General features: G+C 39.9%; 5 protein-coding genes across 5 annotated transcripts in view; all 5 read left to right on the top strand.

Moving 5' to 3' along the window:
* Nucleotides 1-424: 424 nt before the first annotated feature.
* Nucleotides 425-984, top strand: PHYBLDRAFT_138914 (hypothetical protein; the record flags this gene model as incomplete). Its single annotated transcript, XM_018430107.1, has 2 exons — nt 425-494; nt 557-984. The coding sequence occupies 2 exons, from the start codon at nt 425-427 to the stop codon at nt 982-984; spliced, it is 498 nt and encodes a 165-aa protein (XP_018299408.1).
* Nucleotides 985-1603: 619 nt separating this feature from the next.
* PHYBLDRAFT_138913 (hypothetical protein) lies at nt 1604-2012 on the top strand (the record flags this gene model as incomplete). Its single annotated transcript, XM_018430106.1, has 3 exons — nt 1604-1614; nt 1726-1802; nt 1915-2012. The coding sequence occupies 3 exons, from the start codon at nt 1604-1606 to the stop codon at nt 2010-2012; spliced, it is 186 nt and encodes a 61-aa protein (XP_018299407.1).
* Nucleotides 2013-2125: 113 nt separating this feature from the next.
* PHYBLDRAFT_138912 (hypothetical protein) lies at nt 2126-7116 on the top strand (the record flags this gene model as incomplete). Its single annotated transcript, XM_018430105.1, has 4 exons — nt 2126-2218; nt 2320-2372; nt 6466-6856; nt 6988-7116. The coding sequence occupies 4 exons, from the start codon at nt 2126-2128 to the stop codon at nt 7114-7116; spliced, it is 666 nt and encodes a 221-aa protein (XP_018299406.1).
* Nucleotides 7117-7186: 70 nt separating this feature from the next.
* On the top strand, nt 7187-9667 carry PHYBLDRAFT_73688 (hypothetical protein; the record flags this gene model as incomplete). The annotated part of the gene is made up of 4 exons (XM_018442900.1): nt 7187-7652; nt 7784-7966; nt 9189-9362; nt 9450-9667. The coding sequence occupies 4 exons, from the start codon at nt 7187-7189 to the stop codon at nt 9665-9667; spliced, it is 1041 nt and encodes a 346-aa protein (XP_018299405.1).
* Nucleotides 9668-9952: 285 nt separating this feature from the next.
* The window catches only part of PHYBLDRAFT_73687 (hypothetical protein), a gene marked incomplete at both ends in the record, with an annotated part of 6264 nt that continues 1018 nt past the window's right edge, over nt 9953-15198 (top strand). The window contains 3 exons of the mRNA XM_018442899.1: nt 9953-10090; nt 13362-13664; nt 13802-13947. Of these exons, the coding sequence (XP_018299404.1) occupies nt 9953-10090; nt 13362-13664; nt 13802-13947 (587 nt within the window). The remainder of the gene's footprint in view (nt 10091-13361; nt 13665-13801; nt 13948-15198) is intronic.

The following is a 15198-nucleotide window of genomic DNA, read 5'->3' as shown; positions in this document are numbered from 1 at the left end:
GTCGGTTCGCCTTTAGCAAAAGTTCTTGCTAAGAGACTTTCAGCCATTATCAGGCTGATTGGGGCCTCACGGAATCCACCGTGAAGCCCAATCCAACATTCTTTTTCATTGAAAAGACAATAAGAGTAGTGGTTTCTCATTGGCGCCGAAGCTCCCACTTATCTGTACCTCTTATGTCTTTCTATCAAGTCAAGCTCAACAAGGTCATATTTCCTTGCCAATTCTACCAAGTTTATTAACTTGGCTGTTATTATTGTACTCACCAAGTACAATATTCATACATATAGTATATTTGCCAGTTTTTTTTTTTTTTGTTTCGGCCCGAAGGCCGGGAAGAGAATCGCGACCACAGTTCCCCCTTCAGGTACGGCGGTGAACCATACCATCCGGCTTCCTCCCTCTACCACTCCTACGGGTAGCAGATATGAGCCGTCGCCAACACGAACAGCACGTTCGCATCCATACGCTCACACGGTTCGACACCAAGTCCTCCTGTAAAACAGAAGTTCCAGGTAGTGGGGTATCCCCTAAACTCTCCCACATAACGTAACAACAGTCAACTCCTTCAGCTCCCTACTGCCACCTTCCACTCCTATTCACTCCGACGTCCTATCTCCTCGCCATCCTTTCTACTTGCCCACGCCTTCCCCCAAAACTCTCTTCCTCTACTCGCACAGCACCACATCCCCCTCACCACATCCCCCTCACCACATCCACTTCACCACATCCACTTCACCACATCCACTTCACCACATCCCTCTCACCGCATCCCTCTCACCACAGGCTCCTACGCTTACATCTGCCTCTTTTCCTAATAACATTCCTCCCTTCCATCATTCCCACCCACAACCGCCCTCTCCTCTTCGTCGTTTCCACTCTCGGTTGCTGCCATCTGGGCGTCTCGTCGTCTGGTCTTCCGGTCTTCCGGTCTTCCAGTCTTCTGTTCATCCGGCCACAACGCTACTCCTACTTGTCATGAATTAGTTATTACCATGACAGTACTTGTTCGCTATTGGTCTCTTACCAAGCTTTAGTCTTTCTGTTCATACTAGCCGTTATTAGGGGAATCCTTGCTAGTGTCTTTTCTTCCGCTTAACGTTTCGGTCCAGTGGGTATTTCGACCTTATTTCAGGTCGTTTTTTTTTGCTTCTTTTTTTTTGTTTTTCTTTTTTTTTGTTTTTTTTTAATTATGGCTTTTAAGCCAAGGTTCATTATTTCGTGTGAACCGTTTTTAGGTGCGCATATAAAGCTAGCACCGGCGTTTATGGGCGTTGGTGATTTTCATAACGCTTTCTGTTATCAGCAACAATATTATCCTAGCAATGTTTGCTTAAGATGAGTATTTCAGTATTTATATACTGATTCTGTTTGATCCATAACCAAACATACCTGAACGAGCGAGTTGCTTTACGGGTATGCGGCTATGTTCACTTTTAGCTTTGCCAGTCAATTCAGTTCTTCAGTAAGATTTTGGGAGTCTATTGAGACTAGCTTGGCCTTTTAACGATAGGCTATTTTTTAAATCCCAAGGTGCAAGACATATCACAGTTTTTTGTTAGACTACCAGAACAACGTAAACGTTAAACTGTAGATAACATTAGCAATGGCTCTTCCGTAAGATTACGTACAGAAACCTTGCTACATACCTCAATTCCCAGTACGAAATAGCTTTAAAAGAGTACCCAAGCTTATTAGCCATGGTTATATACTCATTAACTATGTCAGTGTAGCGCATGTGCGGCCCAGAACATCTAAGGGCATGATAGACCTGTTATTGCCCAACATCACCCTGCTTAGCGCAGGTAGTATATTTAGGAAGACAGAAAAGCCGAAGCTTGACCCAACTGAAAAGGTGATTTTTCAATCCTTTTATGTGTGTACCAGCTGAGTTCCCCCGTGTTGAATCAAATTAAGCCGTAGGCTCCGCTCCTGCTGGTGCCCTTCCGTCAGTTCTTTTAGATTTCATCCTTCATTTTCGGGACCAGACCCTGATTCCCTGCTACCCATGGTAGACAACGCAAGCCTCTATCTTACAGTCTTAATCTGATAGGGCAGAAAATATAATAAACCATCGCCAGCACAAGGCCATACGATCACCATTGAATTATTATAAATCACGAAAAAAATGGCCTTCACATCAAGCTGGCTTTTACCCAATAAGGGTACCCCTTCCAAAATCGAGGTTTTCGTTGCATGTATTAGCTCCGAAATTACCACGGTTATACAAGTAGTAATTACTTATAATGTTCATCATAACTGATTTAATGAACCTTTATTTCCCTGATCCAAATCCAATAAATTGAATCTGTAGATTATTAGCAGTACAAAGACTACCGCCCAGCAGATCGTCCCGAAAATTTACCGAAGCAAAAGTATACGGTTTGAAATATGCGCCGGGAGACCAGTAGATGTTTTTATTAAAGAATAAAATCTCTGCTGATCCGAGCAAAAGAGGCGCCAGGTAAACTCGGGAAAGATATACCCCACGCATAGTACTCTCTGAGAAAAGATTTTTGAAAAAAACTCCAAAATTAATTGTTGTTAAGATTTCAATCATCTTCTCTCATACATATCATAGGGGGGTCATTAGTAGTCTCGCCAAAGGTTAAAAACGTTTATTTACACTTTTCAACTTTTTTTTTCTGGGATTGAATAATTAAGAGTGAAATTAAAATATAAATTCAATTTGTTCCAAATAAGGAAACGAATTGGTCCAAAGGGTTCGCCCTCAGACCGGTTAATACAAGTTTAGATTAAATCTTAACCGGTTGTTACCAGTTGGCTTAAATTTTCACCTGAATCTATCCATTTGGCTCTAATGCTCACCGGAATCTATCCATTTAGCTTACATGTTAACCGGAATCACTTTGTTTAGCTAAAATGTTAACCGGTTGATACCTGATTAGCTTGAATGTTTACCGGAACGTATCTATCTAGCTAAAATGTTAACCAGTTACTACCAGATTAGCTTATATGTTTACCAGAATTTATCCATTTAGCTTACATGTTAACCGGAATCGCTTTGTTTAGCTAAAATGTTAACCGGTTAATACCTGATTAGCTTGAATGTTTACCGGAACGTATCTATCTAGCTAAAATGTTGACCAGTTACTACCAGATTAGCTTACATGTTTACTGAAATTTATCCATTTAGCTTACATGTTAACCGGAACCAATTTGTTTAGCTAAAATGTTAACCGGTTGATACCTGATTAGCTTGAATGTTTACCGGAACGTATCTATTTAGCTAAAATGTTAACCAGTTACTACCATATTAGCTTATATGTTTACCAGAACCTATCCATTTAGCTTACATGTTAACCGGTTGATACCTGATTAGCTTAAATGTTTACCGGAACGTATCTATCTAGCTAAAATGTATACCGGTTACTACCAGATTAGCTTATATGTTTACCAGAATTTATCCATTTAGCTTACATGTTAACCGGAATTACTTTGTTTAGTTAAAATGTTAACCGGTTGATACCTGATTAGCTTGAATGTTTACCGGAATGTATCTATCTAGCTAAAATGTTAACCAGTTACTACCAGATTAGCTTACATGTTTACTGAAATTTATCCATTTAGCTTACATGTTAACCAGAATTACTTTGTTTAGCTAAAATGTTAACCGGTTGGTACCTGATTAGCTTAAATGTTTACCAGAATGTATCTATCTAGCTAAAATGTATACCGGTTACTACCAGATTAGCTTACGTGCTTACCGGAATCCATCCATCTAGATAAAACGTTAACCGGAATCAAATTATTTAGCTATAATAGAAACTGGTTACTACCAGATTAGCTTATATTTTAACCGGAATATATTTATATACCTAACATGTTATCCGGTCGTTACCCAATTAGCTTAAATGTTGACCAGAGCTCATTTATTTAACTTAAATGTTAACCTGTTACTACCAAATTAACTTAAATATTAACCGGAATATATTTACCTAGCTAACATGTTAGCCAGGTGTTACCTGGTTTGCTTAAATGTTGACCAGAACTCATTTATTTAGCTTAAATGTTAACAGGAAGCAATTTGTTTAGCTTAAATTTTGACCAGAATCCATTTGTTTAGCTTAAATGTTAACGTGGTACTACTATATCAGCTTAATTATTAACCGGAATCAATTTATCTAGCTAATATGTTTACCGGTTGTTACCAGTTTAGCTTAGATATTGACCAGAATCAATTTATCTAGCTAATATGCTTACCGGTTGTTACCAGTTTAGCTTAGATATTGACCAGAATCAATTTATCTAGCTAACATGCTTACCGGTTGTTATCATTTTAGCTTAGATATTGACCGGAATCACTTTATTTAGCTAAAATGTTAACAGGTTGTTACCAGTTTAGCTTAGATATTGACCAGAATCAATTTATCTAGCTAATATGCTTACCGGTTGTTATCATTTTAGCTTAGATATTGACCGGAATCACTTTATTTAGCTAAAATGTTAACAGGTTGTTACCAGTTTAGCTTAGATATTGACCAGAATCAATTTATCTAGCTAATATGTTAACCGGTTGTAACCAGTTTAGCTTAAATGTTGACCAGAATCATTTTATCTAGCTAAAACGTTAACCTGTTAATACCTGATTAGCTTAAATGTTTACCAGAATGTATCTATTTAGCTAAAATGTTAACCGGTTACTACCAGATTAGCTTACATGCTTACCGGAATCCATCCATCTAGATATAATGTTAACCGGAAGCAACTTGTTTAGCTTAAATGTTGACGTAGTACTACCCTATTAGCTTATATATTAACCGGAATCAATTTTTCTAGCTAATATGGTAACAACCGGTTAACATATTAGCTTAAATGCTTACCAGAATTAATTTGCTTAGCTAAAATGTTGACCAGAATCCCCTCATCCTGATAAAATGTCAACCATAATCAATTTGTTTACCTAACATGTTAGCAGGCTGTTACCAGGTTAGCCTAAATGTTGACCGGAATGTATCTATCTAGCTAAAATGTTAACCTGAATCCATTCGTCTAGCTAAAATGGTAACCGGTTACTACCAGATTAGCTAAAATGTTAACCGGGATCAATTTGTTCAGCTTAAATGTTTAATTGGATCCATCTATTCAGCTAAAATATTAGCCGGTTGTTACCAGGTTAGCTTAGATCTTTGCTTGAATCTTTATGTTTAGCTAAAATGTTAACCTGTTGGTGCCAGATTAGCGTAAATGCTAACCGGTTTTTACAAGTTGGCATAAATGTTAACCAGAATTATTATTATTATTTTATCTGAAATACTAACCGGAATCAATTTGTTTGACTTAAATGCTAGCCGGTTTATACATGCTATACTTAAGTGTTAACCGGTCGCTACTATGTTATCTTAAATGTTATCCGGAATCAATTTGTTTGGCTTAAATATTAACAGGTTAATACTTGTTTAGCTTAAAGTCTAACTGGTTGATACATATATGATTTAAATATTTACTAGTTCTTGGCAGTTTAGTGTAATTGTTATGCGGTTGTCACCATGTTAACTTAAATATTAGCTGGAATCGATCCGTTTGGATCAAATGTTAAGCATAAATGATCCATCTGGCTCAGATGTATATCACAATTGACTTGTTATACCAGAACGTTGTATTATTATATGCTTTTATACAACCGGATTTTCAATTAGGCAACCGATCTACAGCAATACAGGTAGTAACACACAGAATCGTATTTAATCCCCCACAGTTAAGTCTCTCCTGGTAGCGTTGATGTGATCTATCTGTATGGTTCTTCCAATGCTTTGGCAAAGCCAAAATTGATCAAATCCGCTGGGAATTTTAAGCGAGAATACAAGAATAGAAGTACGACAGAAAGACAAGTAACTTTTATTGAATAATCGTCTTTAAACCTACGTAACAATTGAAAATATCTGTTTTGGTTTATATTCTACTTTTTTGTTTAAGCTCGATGTTTTCTAATTATCTTGTGAGCAAAAGTGAATCACGTCGGCCGTCGTTCTCAAAAGAGAATTTTGTGTAATTGTTGCCCTGGTCGGCTAACACGAATTCAGGCACGATAATAATTTAAAACGATCAAGGTAATTTAAACTGTTAATGTATACTTAATGATTTCTGAAATGTAACTGTTGCAGATACTTTTAGATGTTGAAGATGGCGAATATTCTTATAGAGATATTACTGTATATTCATAATCTAAGAAATATTATTGTAGCTTTTTCTTTTTTAACTAGAAAGCGACAATCGCTTTGTATAAATAAGCAAGAAATATATTTAATAAAAAATATCTTTATTTTTATCTAAACACTATTCATAAACTTGAATATACACAGTAGTATTGATTTGGCAACTTAGTTACAAGTGCCAGAAAAGAGATACTAGATCGAGATTTTACAAATGGTAGCTGAATAAGCGATTTCTCTTACCAGAAAAGCGCCCAGTTTACCAACGCTCAAAAGAAAAATCTTGAAATTTAAGAACGAGTTCATGCCTTGCTTCCCGTACTGTACCCCATATTTCTGAAGAACAGTGCATCCATTCTACTCCTGCTCATGTCGCTTTTTGGGATACTCGAGCCAGCAACATCGTTTTCAAACTTCCTGGTGTACATGTTTCTACACTCCCTGCTCCAGACTATCCAGTTCACGTACCTACTCCAAACTCTTTACCTATGAGTGATACACCTGTTCCTGTTGACCATGCTGACCCTGGTGCTCTTGGTGCCGTGAATATAACCGCGTTAATTGTCACCTTCACTACTGCTCTTCATAGCTCGCAGCTACCTTCTCCTGCTGGCGCCCCAGCCCCTGCGCACGCCAATATTTCTCTATCTCTATCTGTCCACATAGAGCGCCCAATTTTTATCGTGGTACTCGTTCTTTCAACGATATTTATGACTGGGTCCGTTATGTAGAACGTTTTGCTCACCTAAATCGCATAGAATATGACAGTTAGACATCCTATTGTATCACTCTTCTCCGTAATCGTGCGGATGTCTAGTGGCTCCGTATGGAAGACACTGCTAACAGGACTTCGAATTGGCGCACGTTTACACACTTGCTTAATGATAATTTCTATCCCATCCATGTTACCCAAGATGTCCGTAATAGAAATCGTTCTTTGTGCTAGACAAGCTCTGTCAAAAAATATATAGACGCCTTCTAGAATATCCACATGGTAGTCCTGTCCATGACCGAGTATGAAGCGTTTTACTGATTTACTGGTGGTTTACGTTCTGAAACCCGTGGTCAAGTTCATATTCGTGAGCCTTTGGACGTTGCTGAGACCTCCTCTCGCACTACCCTTGCATACGAGATTGATAAATTGTCTTGCTCGCCTGGCACGCCCTGAGTTTATTTCACAATATGCCCGTAATGATGGTCCTACTACCATGGACCTTGATGCTATGGAAGAAAGATTATCCATGCGGACCAATTATCGTGGACGCTCAGGCCAACGTAACAGCCGAAGTCCCACCGGCCGCCCCAATATGAAATCATGGCAACAAGGTGACCAGGATAGCCGCAAGTGTTTTCGGTATGGTCAATCTGGACACCTCTGTCATTTCTGCCCAGACAGTATTCCTAGTACCCGCCAATTGAACGAAGGATGTGCCAAGACCCAAGGATGCAATGACCTATCATTCCACATAACTGGATTAAAAGGTAATCGATTGTGTGAAGACCTAGACCCCCGCTCTAACAAGGATGTAAATGATTATAATAGTGTAAGCTATAAAGAAAATGATAAAGATTTGCCTTACCAGTATTTTAATAATTATTCTGCTTGCAATGAAGACTTACTGCTACCATAAACACATACTTGTCACTGTATGATGTCATATATGAAGGAAAGCGTATCTCCATATTAATCGACAGTGGTGCAAGCGCAAACTATGTGACACCAACGATCATTAAGCAAGCAAGCCATGGGGTTCAAGGCTGCAAACAGTTTTCTGTTATACGTCAAAGAAGACATGGTTAGCAACATGAACAACTCAGATTGGAGTGACCTGGTTAAATATTTTTCCTGGAGTATTTAGAGATGAGCCTCCATGTATTCCGCCCGAGTGTAATGTACCGCATGCAATCAATACCGGGGATGCAAGACCGATCAGCTGAACCTCATTCAAGAAGAGTCCCCTAGGTCTAGACGAGCTCAAGCGTCAGATCAAATAACTTATTGACCCTGGGTTAAGTAGGCTTAGTGCGTCACCATGGGGAGCGTCGGTGTTGTTTGTATAGAAGACAGTGTTATGGGGACATGCATCGAGTATCACGCGTTGAATAAAGTAGATGTCCGTAACAGCCACCCACTACCAAGAATCTATGGATGTCTGAAACAACTCCGCGGGTCTGCACACTTTACCAGTCTTGACATTAAAAGCGGTTATCACCAAGTAAAAATACAAACAAAAGATGTTACCAAGACAGCATTTAACACCAGATACAACAGTCAGTAAGAGTTTCTTGTCCTGTTTTTTGGTTCGACCAATCCACTGCCAACATTCCAAAGCCTTATGAGCCATATTCTGAGTGACTGCCGTGATGATTTTACTCTCGTTTATCTCGATGACATATTGATTTTCAGCAATACTGAAGAAGGCCACCGCCTTCACATCCGTCATGTTTTGGGAAGGTTGCGGGAGGAGAACATTGGTGGTCAATCTGAAAAAAAAATCGTTGGATTTCATATCTCAGCACGAAGTATTCTACCTACATCTAGGAAGGTTACTGCTTTCAAGGCACGGCCGGTTCCAACAAATTGTCAAGAGGCTTACCAGCTTTGTGGTCTCGCTCGACAATATCGACGGTTCATCCCTGGATAAGCAACCATAATAACACCGCTAACAGATCTCACTCATGATACTGGTTCAGAACGGAGACCGATTTTATGAACAAAGGAGCGCCAAGACAGCCTCGAGTTCATAAAGGACAAGCTAACCGTGCCCCCAGTACTACAAGCCCCAGATGTCCATCAGCCATATCGTATTGATACAGACGCTTCCAATTTCGGTGTTGGTTCAGTGTTACTCCAAAAAGGTAAATATGGTTTGTAATATCCCCTTGCATATGAATGGAAGAAGTTTACCATCGCAAAACGAGCTTACCCTGCGCAGGAACGAGAGCTATTAGGTATTGTGCGCGTCTTCCGAACCTGAAGTTGCCTTGTTGGTGGTCGACCATATACATTGTTTTCAGATCACCTTCCCCTCAAGTATTTCTGTCCTCAGGTCACACCAACTCCACGCTTTGTCCGATGGATTGCCAAATTTAAGCTGTATGCACCAAAGATACAGTACAAGTCTGGCAAGGATAGTGATGTTTCGGATGCGGTGTCCCGTGTGAGTGATAATGAGAGCAAAATTATTGTAGGTCCTATTGAACTGCACTATATATATGCTACCCCACTCGCCCATACTACCGATTGACCAAACTACTATGCATTTCATCCTGATAAAGTACCTGATAATTCCACAGAAATCGCAGAAAAGAACAGAGCTCACTTTGCTGTTAAGAATCACAAGATTTATCAAAAAGTGAAGTTAAATGACGATGACATTCGTGAAGTAATATTCTTTTTCTTTTCTTGTCGTACCAACACTGTCCAATTGTACCACAAGGACTTTGGTCATTCTGAACATTCTCTTATGTTTGATATACTAAGACCTCGTCATTGATAGCCGACTCTCTGTAACGACATCTAGGAATTTTTAAGCGCATATCATAAATGTTAGCGCAATACAAGAAAATATGGTAAGCATCATGACAAGATTTGCCCATTGAAAATTCAAGGAGCAGTTCAAAGGTGGCACTTGGACTTCATCGGCAGGTTATATAGGACTCTTAGATGAAATCAGTGGATCCTTGTAGCAGTTGATTATACTACCAGCTGGACGATTGCCTGTGTTGTCCCAGTCGCATCAGCCCAAATTGTAGCAGCTTTTATATACGAGGAAATAGTAATGCGTTTAGGGTGCCCACTCGAGATACTGAGAGATCGTGGAGCCAATTTTACCAGCAAACGTGCGGCCGCTTATCTCATTCGTACCAAGTCAAATCATCGACCAACCTTTGCATTCACCCACGCACAAATGGTAAATGTAAGTGCCTAAACGGTACGTTGAGACAAATGCTGTCTAAGTATACAAATCGTGTTCTGCACCGTTCGGGTAAGTTTCTTTTTGCCACACTTTGAACCTGGCACATCTGCACTCATCTCAAAATCAGGTATAGTCTGTTCTTTCTTACCTATGGACGCCATTATGTCCTTCCTGAAGACCCTCGTGCAGTGGCGGACCAGACCGTTGACCAACTGGAGAATGTCGGTAGGGCCAGAAAAGCCACCGAGTTACGTATGAGTGACATTAGTTCAAAAGACAAGGAAAAAGTGGATGCCGTGATTGAGAAAGTGAAATTCGACATTGGTGATCGTGTTAATCTCACACACGAAGGACATTTTGGTTTGGAAGCACGATTGAAAGGCCCGTTTATTGTGATGAGCAAAAAAAGACAAGTATGTTACGTATCAGCTCAAAAGCATGGAAGGCAAACCACTTGCATCCTGGGTTCACGTTGACCGCCTATACAATACAAATGGTAATGCTCCAAAAGACGCCTAGTACAACTCGACTGCCTCTCGTTTAGTATGGCGCGTTGTTATGCGACTCTTGGACTCGGAAATTCCCAATGACGTTGGTGCTTGTGGACGATCACAAAACCAGAAAGGGGGTAATTTCAGAATTGGCATCGGTGACCAAAATTGGAATTTACAAGCAACCAGTGTTTGGTTGTGGAGTCTGTTCTTCACTCAATTGTGGTGTATATACCACAGTTACAGCAGATAAAAGTCTATAGCAATAAACAGCAAGGCTTCCACGAATTATGCTCGCTAGAAGCTGATAACATTGTGGTTATTAAATACTTATTATTTTATTTTATTTTTTAAAAAAAAAAAGCGAAGAAAACTATTCGTGAAGAAAAGACAACTTTAGGCAGTATTAGAGAATCTTCAGCAGTGAGTTACCTTTTAATTTATCTAAAGCCAAACACTGCGACTTTAGCTAAAGAAAATTTCACTTCGTCCAGCAGTTCATTTTATCCTTTTCTTTAAATATATTTTGAGAGCGTTTTGAGCTGTGGTATACACACCACAATTGAGTGAAGAACAGACTCTACAACCAAACACTGGTTCCTTCTTGCTAATGAACCTGGCAAGTTAACAACCTCTGGAACTATTATATAACAGACACACACATACAGTGTGAGCCAACCATTACACAACAAGGGTTTGGATTATAGGGATTTTAATAGTAACAGATATAAACAATATTATATTGTCTCTTTAATAGATAACACTCTCCGCAGTATCCAATTTTCTCTATATTGAGATACTAATCCATAAAAAATTCTGAATATCTCAAACAAATCTTGTAAAAATTAAATTTTCCCAGAAAACCATATTCTTTAATATACCTGCTTATAATAAAACCTTTGAAATTTGTATTCAATTGATCAATACATACAAACTCATCGTGTATTATACTACAATACACATTATGGAAAAGTTTCATTTATTTACCTCATTGCCTTTGTCCACAACTTCATCGCATGCTGTTTTTGTGTCTTTATAAGCTCCATATGTTTAATTTTTCTACTGTCAAACACAGAAAATCTTTGTTTCCAATAGGCCTTTGCATCATTTTTTTCTCAAATTTTAGTTTTATTATATAAATATATATATATATATACCCTCTCATATTTATTTCTCTTTCTATTTATTGGTTTACTAAATATTTATGGGCATAATTAATAAATAAATACAAAAAAAAAGGTTGGTGGTGACTACATTATATATATATGTTAAAATTCTTTGGGCATTGTTTTTTTGTTTAGTTGTGGTTAAATTGCGTATATTTATATATAAAATTCCTAAAAGAAGAGTGGTTTTTGTTTGGCTGTAAACAATGTTATTGCTGGATCTTCAAATGCAAATTGAAATCAAGGTATCGAGTTAGCAGACAAAGGCTGACTAAAAATTAATAGACCAAGTTTGTTAGTTTGTTAGTTTGTCTATTACCTATAACAGCTTTGAAGACCAAAATATTAAGTTAATCAAATGTATTATTCTAGACAATTGATGAACAAACGAACTTGGATTTCAGATCCGGTTTCAAATTAAGTACATTTCAAATAGCGGAGAGAGGATACTATTTAATTTATTGGCCTAAAAAAAAGTCTAATGTGATCAATACATATATATGTCTATAACTAAGTTAATAAAATATCTAACCTTACTTTCTGACTTTGCAATATCACAATGTTTTATTGGGTCGGCTGTCAGATGCCTGGTGATAATATTTATTTAAGTAAACTATTTCAATAGAAAAATAATTTATTTTAATTATGAAGGTGTTCAAAAGAACAAATTCAAGGACAAGGGCTTAATCTCAGTATATCGTAGCAACAAAGGTCACTCGACTACTTACAATACCCCGTCAGTTGCATGCAAACTGCATGCAATTCATCACTACTCCATACTAGCATTACTATGTAGCTCTGAATGTACTCGCCTTTCAGCGAATACGAGCAAAGACACAATATGCTTTTCAGCTCAAAAGCATATTTATACTCATATAGTGTATGAGCAACACATATAGTATGGTTTCCAGCATCAGCTCTGGCTTATGGTTGTTTAGCCATTTCCCAACCAATGGGGGCTTCACAGCATTTACTGTAAAGCCTAATCCCATACTATGGTTAAAGAACAATAAGAGCAGTGGTTTCTCATTGGCGCCGAAGCTCCCACTTATCTGTATCCCTTATGTCTTTTTACCAAGTCAAGCTCAACAAGGTCTTATTTCCTTGCCAATTCTACCAAGTTTACTAGCTTGGCTATTATTATTGTACTCACCAAGTACAATTATTCCACACATAGTATATTTGCTAGTTTTTTTCTTTTTTTCGGCACAAAGGCCAGGAAGAAAATCGTGACCACAGTTCCCCCTTCAGGTACGGTGGTGAGCCGTACCGTCCGGATTCCTCTCTCTACCACTCCTACTGGTAGCAGATTTGAGCCGTCGCCAACACGGACAAAGTGTCCGTGTCCATACGGTCAAACGGTTCGACACCAAGTCGCTCTACTAAAGAGAGGTACCAGGTAGTGGGGTATCCCCTAAAAACTCCCTTGATCCACCGGGATGAGACTGAAGCCGTTGGTCATACCACTCGGGCCGGCTTCGGATGTATTATACTAGGACATATAGTCCTTGATGGCTCCTACTTCCTGTAGACACCCTACAGGTGTCCTCATAGCCATACCGCAGACCCCATAAACGCGCCCTAGATACACAGTTTGGAGCATGCGGTGGTTAGGGTAATAACCACGACCGGACTCGAAAGCCCTGGAAGAGCTATACCCATAACCTTGTCTCTCCACCCAAGAGACAGTATAATACATTCGGGGGCGGTGGCAACAGCCTCGTCCTCGTGTGGATCCGGTTCAGCATAGAATCTGGCCTAAAGACGTTCAGCCATCATCCTGCGGATCGAAGCTTCACGGAATCCACCGTGAAGCCCAATCTAACATGCCTTTTCACTGAAAAGACAATAAGAGCATTGGCTTCTCATTGGCGCCGAAGCTCCCACTTATCTGTACCTCTTATATATTTTTACCAAGTCAAGCTCAATAAGGTCCTATTTCCTTGCCGATTCTACCAAGTTTATTAACTTGGCTATTATTATTGTACTCACCAAGTACAATAATCATACATGTAGTATATTTGCTAATTTTTTTTTGTTATTTAGGCCCGAAGGCCAGGAAGAGAATCGTAACCACAGTTCCCCATTTAGGTACAGTGGTGAGCCGTACCATCCAGATTCCTCTCTCTACCACTCCTATGGGTAGCAGATTTGAGTCGTCGCCGACACGGACAGAATGTCCGTGCCCATACGCTCAAACGGTCCGACACCAAGCCCCTCTGTCTAGTAGATGTTCCAGGTAGTGGGGTATCCCCTAAACTCTCCCTTGTACCCGTCGGAAGGAGTCTAAAGCCACTGCTCATGCCACTAGGCGCCAGCTTCGGATGCATTATACTAGGACTTGTAGTCCTTTATGGCTCCTACTTCCTGTAGGCTTTCTACAGGTGTCATCATAGCCATACCGTAGACCCCACCAACGCGCCCTAGATGCAACGTTTGGAGTATACGGTAGTTAGGGTAATAGCTACAACCGGACTCGAAAGCCCTGGAAAAGCTATACCCGTAACCTTGTCTCTCCACCCAAGAGACAGTATATTACATCCGGTGGCGGTGGCAACAGCCTCACTCCCAGTCGGTTCGCCTTTAGCAAAAGTTCTTGCTAAGAGACTTTCAGCCATTATCAGGCTGATTGGGGCCTCACGGAATCCACCGTGAAGCCCAATCCAACATTCTTTTTCATTGAAAAGACAATAAGAGTAGTGGTTTCTCATTGGCGCCGAAGCTCCCACTTATCTGTACCTCTTATGTCTTTCTATCAAGTCAAGCTCAACAAGGTCATATTTCCTTGCCAATTCTACCAAGTTTATTAACTTGGCTGTTATTATTGTACTCACCAAGTACAATATTCATACATATAGTATATTTGCCAGTTTTTTTTTTTTGTTTCGGCCCGAAGGCCGGGAAGAGAATCGCGACCACAGTTCCCCCTTCAGGTACGGCGGTGAACCATACCATCCGGCTTCCTCCCTCTACCACTCCTACGGGTAGCAGATATGAGCCGTCGCCAACACGAACAGCACGTTCGCATCCATACGCTCACACGGTTCGACACCAAGTCCTCCTGTAAAACAGAAGTTCCAGGTAGTGGGGTATCCCCTAAACTCTCCCACATAACGTAACAACAGTCAACTCCTTCAGCTCCCTACTGCCACCTTCCACTCCTATTCACTCCGACGTCCTATCTCCTCGCCATCCTTTCTACTTGCCCACGCCTTCCCCCAAAACTCTCTTCCTCTACTCGCACAGCACCACATCCCCCTCACCACATCCCCCTCACCACATCCACTTCACCACATCCACTTCACCACATCCACTTCACCACATCCCTCTCACCGCATCCCTCTCACCACAGGCTCCTACGCTTACATCTGCCTCTTTTCCTAATAACATTCCTCCCTTCCATCATTCCCANCCACAACCGGCCTCTCCTCTTCGTCGTTTCCACTCTCGG

The sequence above is a fragment of the Phycomyces blakesleeanus genome, assembly GCF_001638985.1.
Source record: "Phycomyces blakesleeanus NRRL 1555(-) unplaced genomic scaffold PHYBLscaffold_1, whole genome shotgun sequence".
In the NCBI taxonomy this organism is placed as follows: domain Eukaryota; kingdom Fungi; phylum Mucoromycota; class Mucoromycetes; order Mucorales; family Phycomycetaceae; genus Phycomyces; species Phycomyces blakesleeanus.
This window is presented reverse-complemented; position numbering and strand designations above follow the sequence as displayed.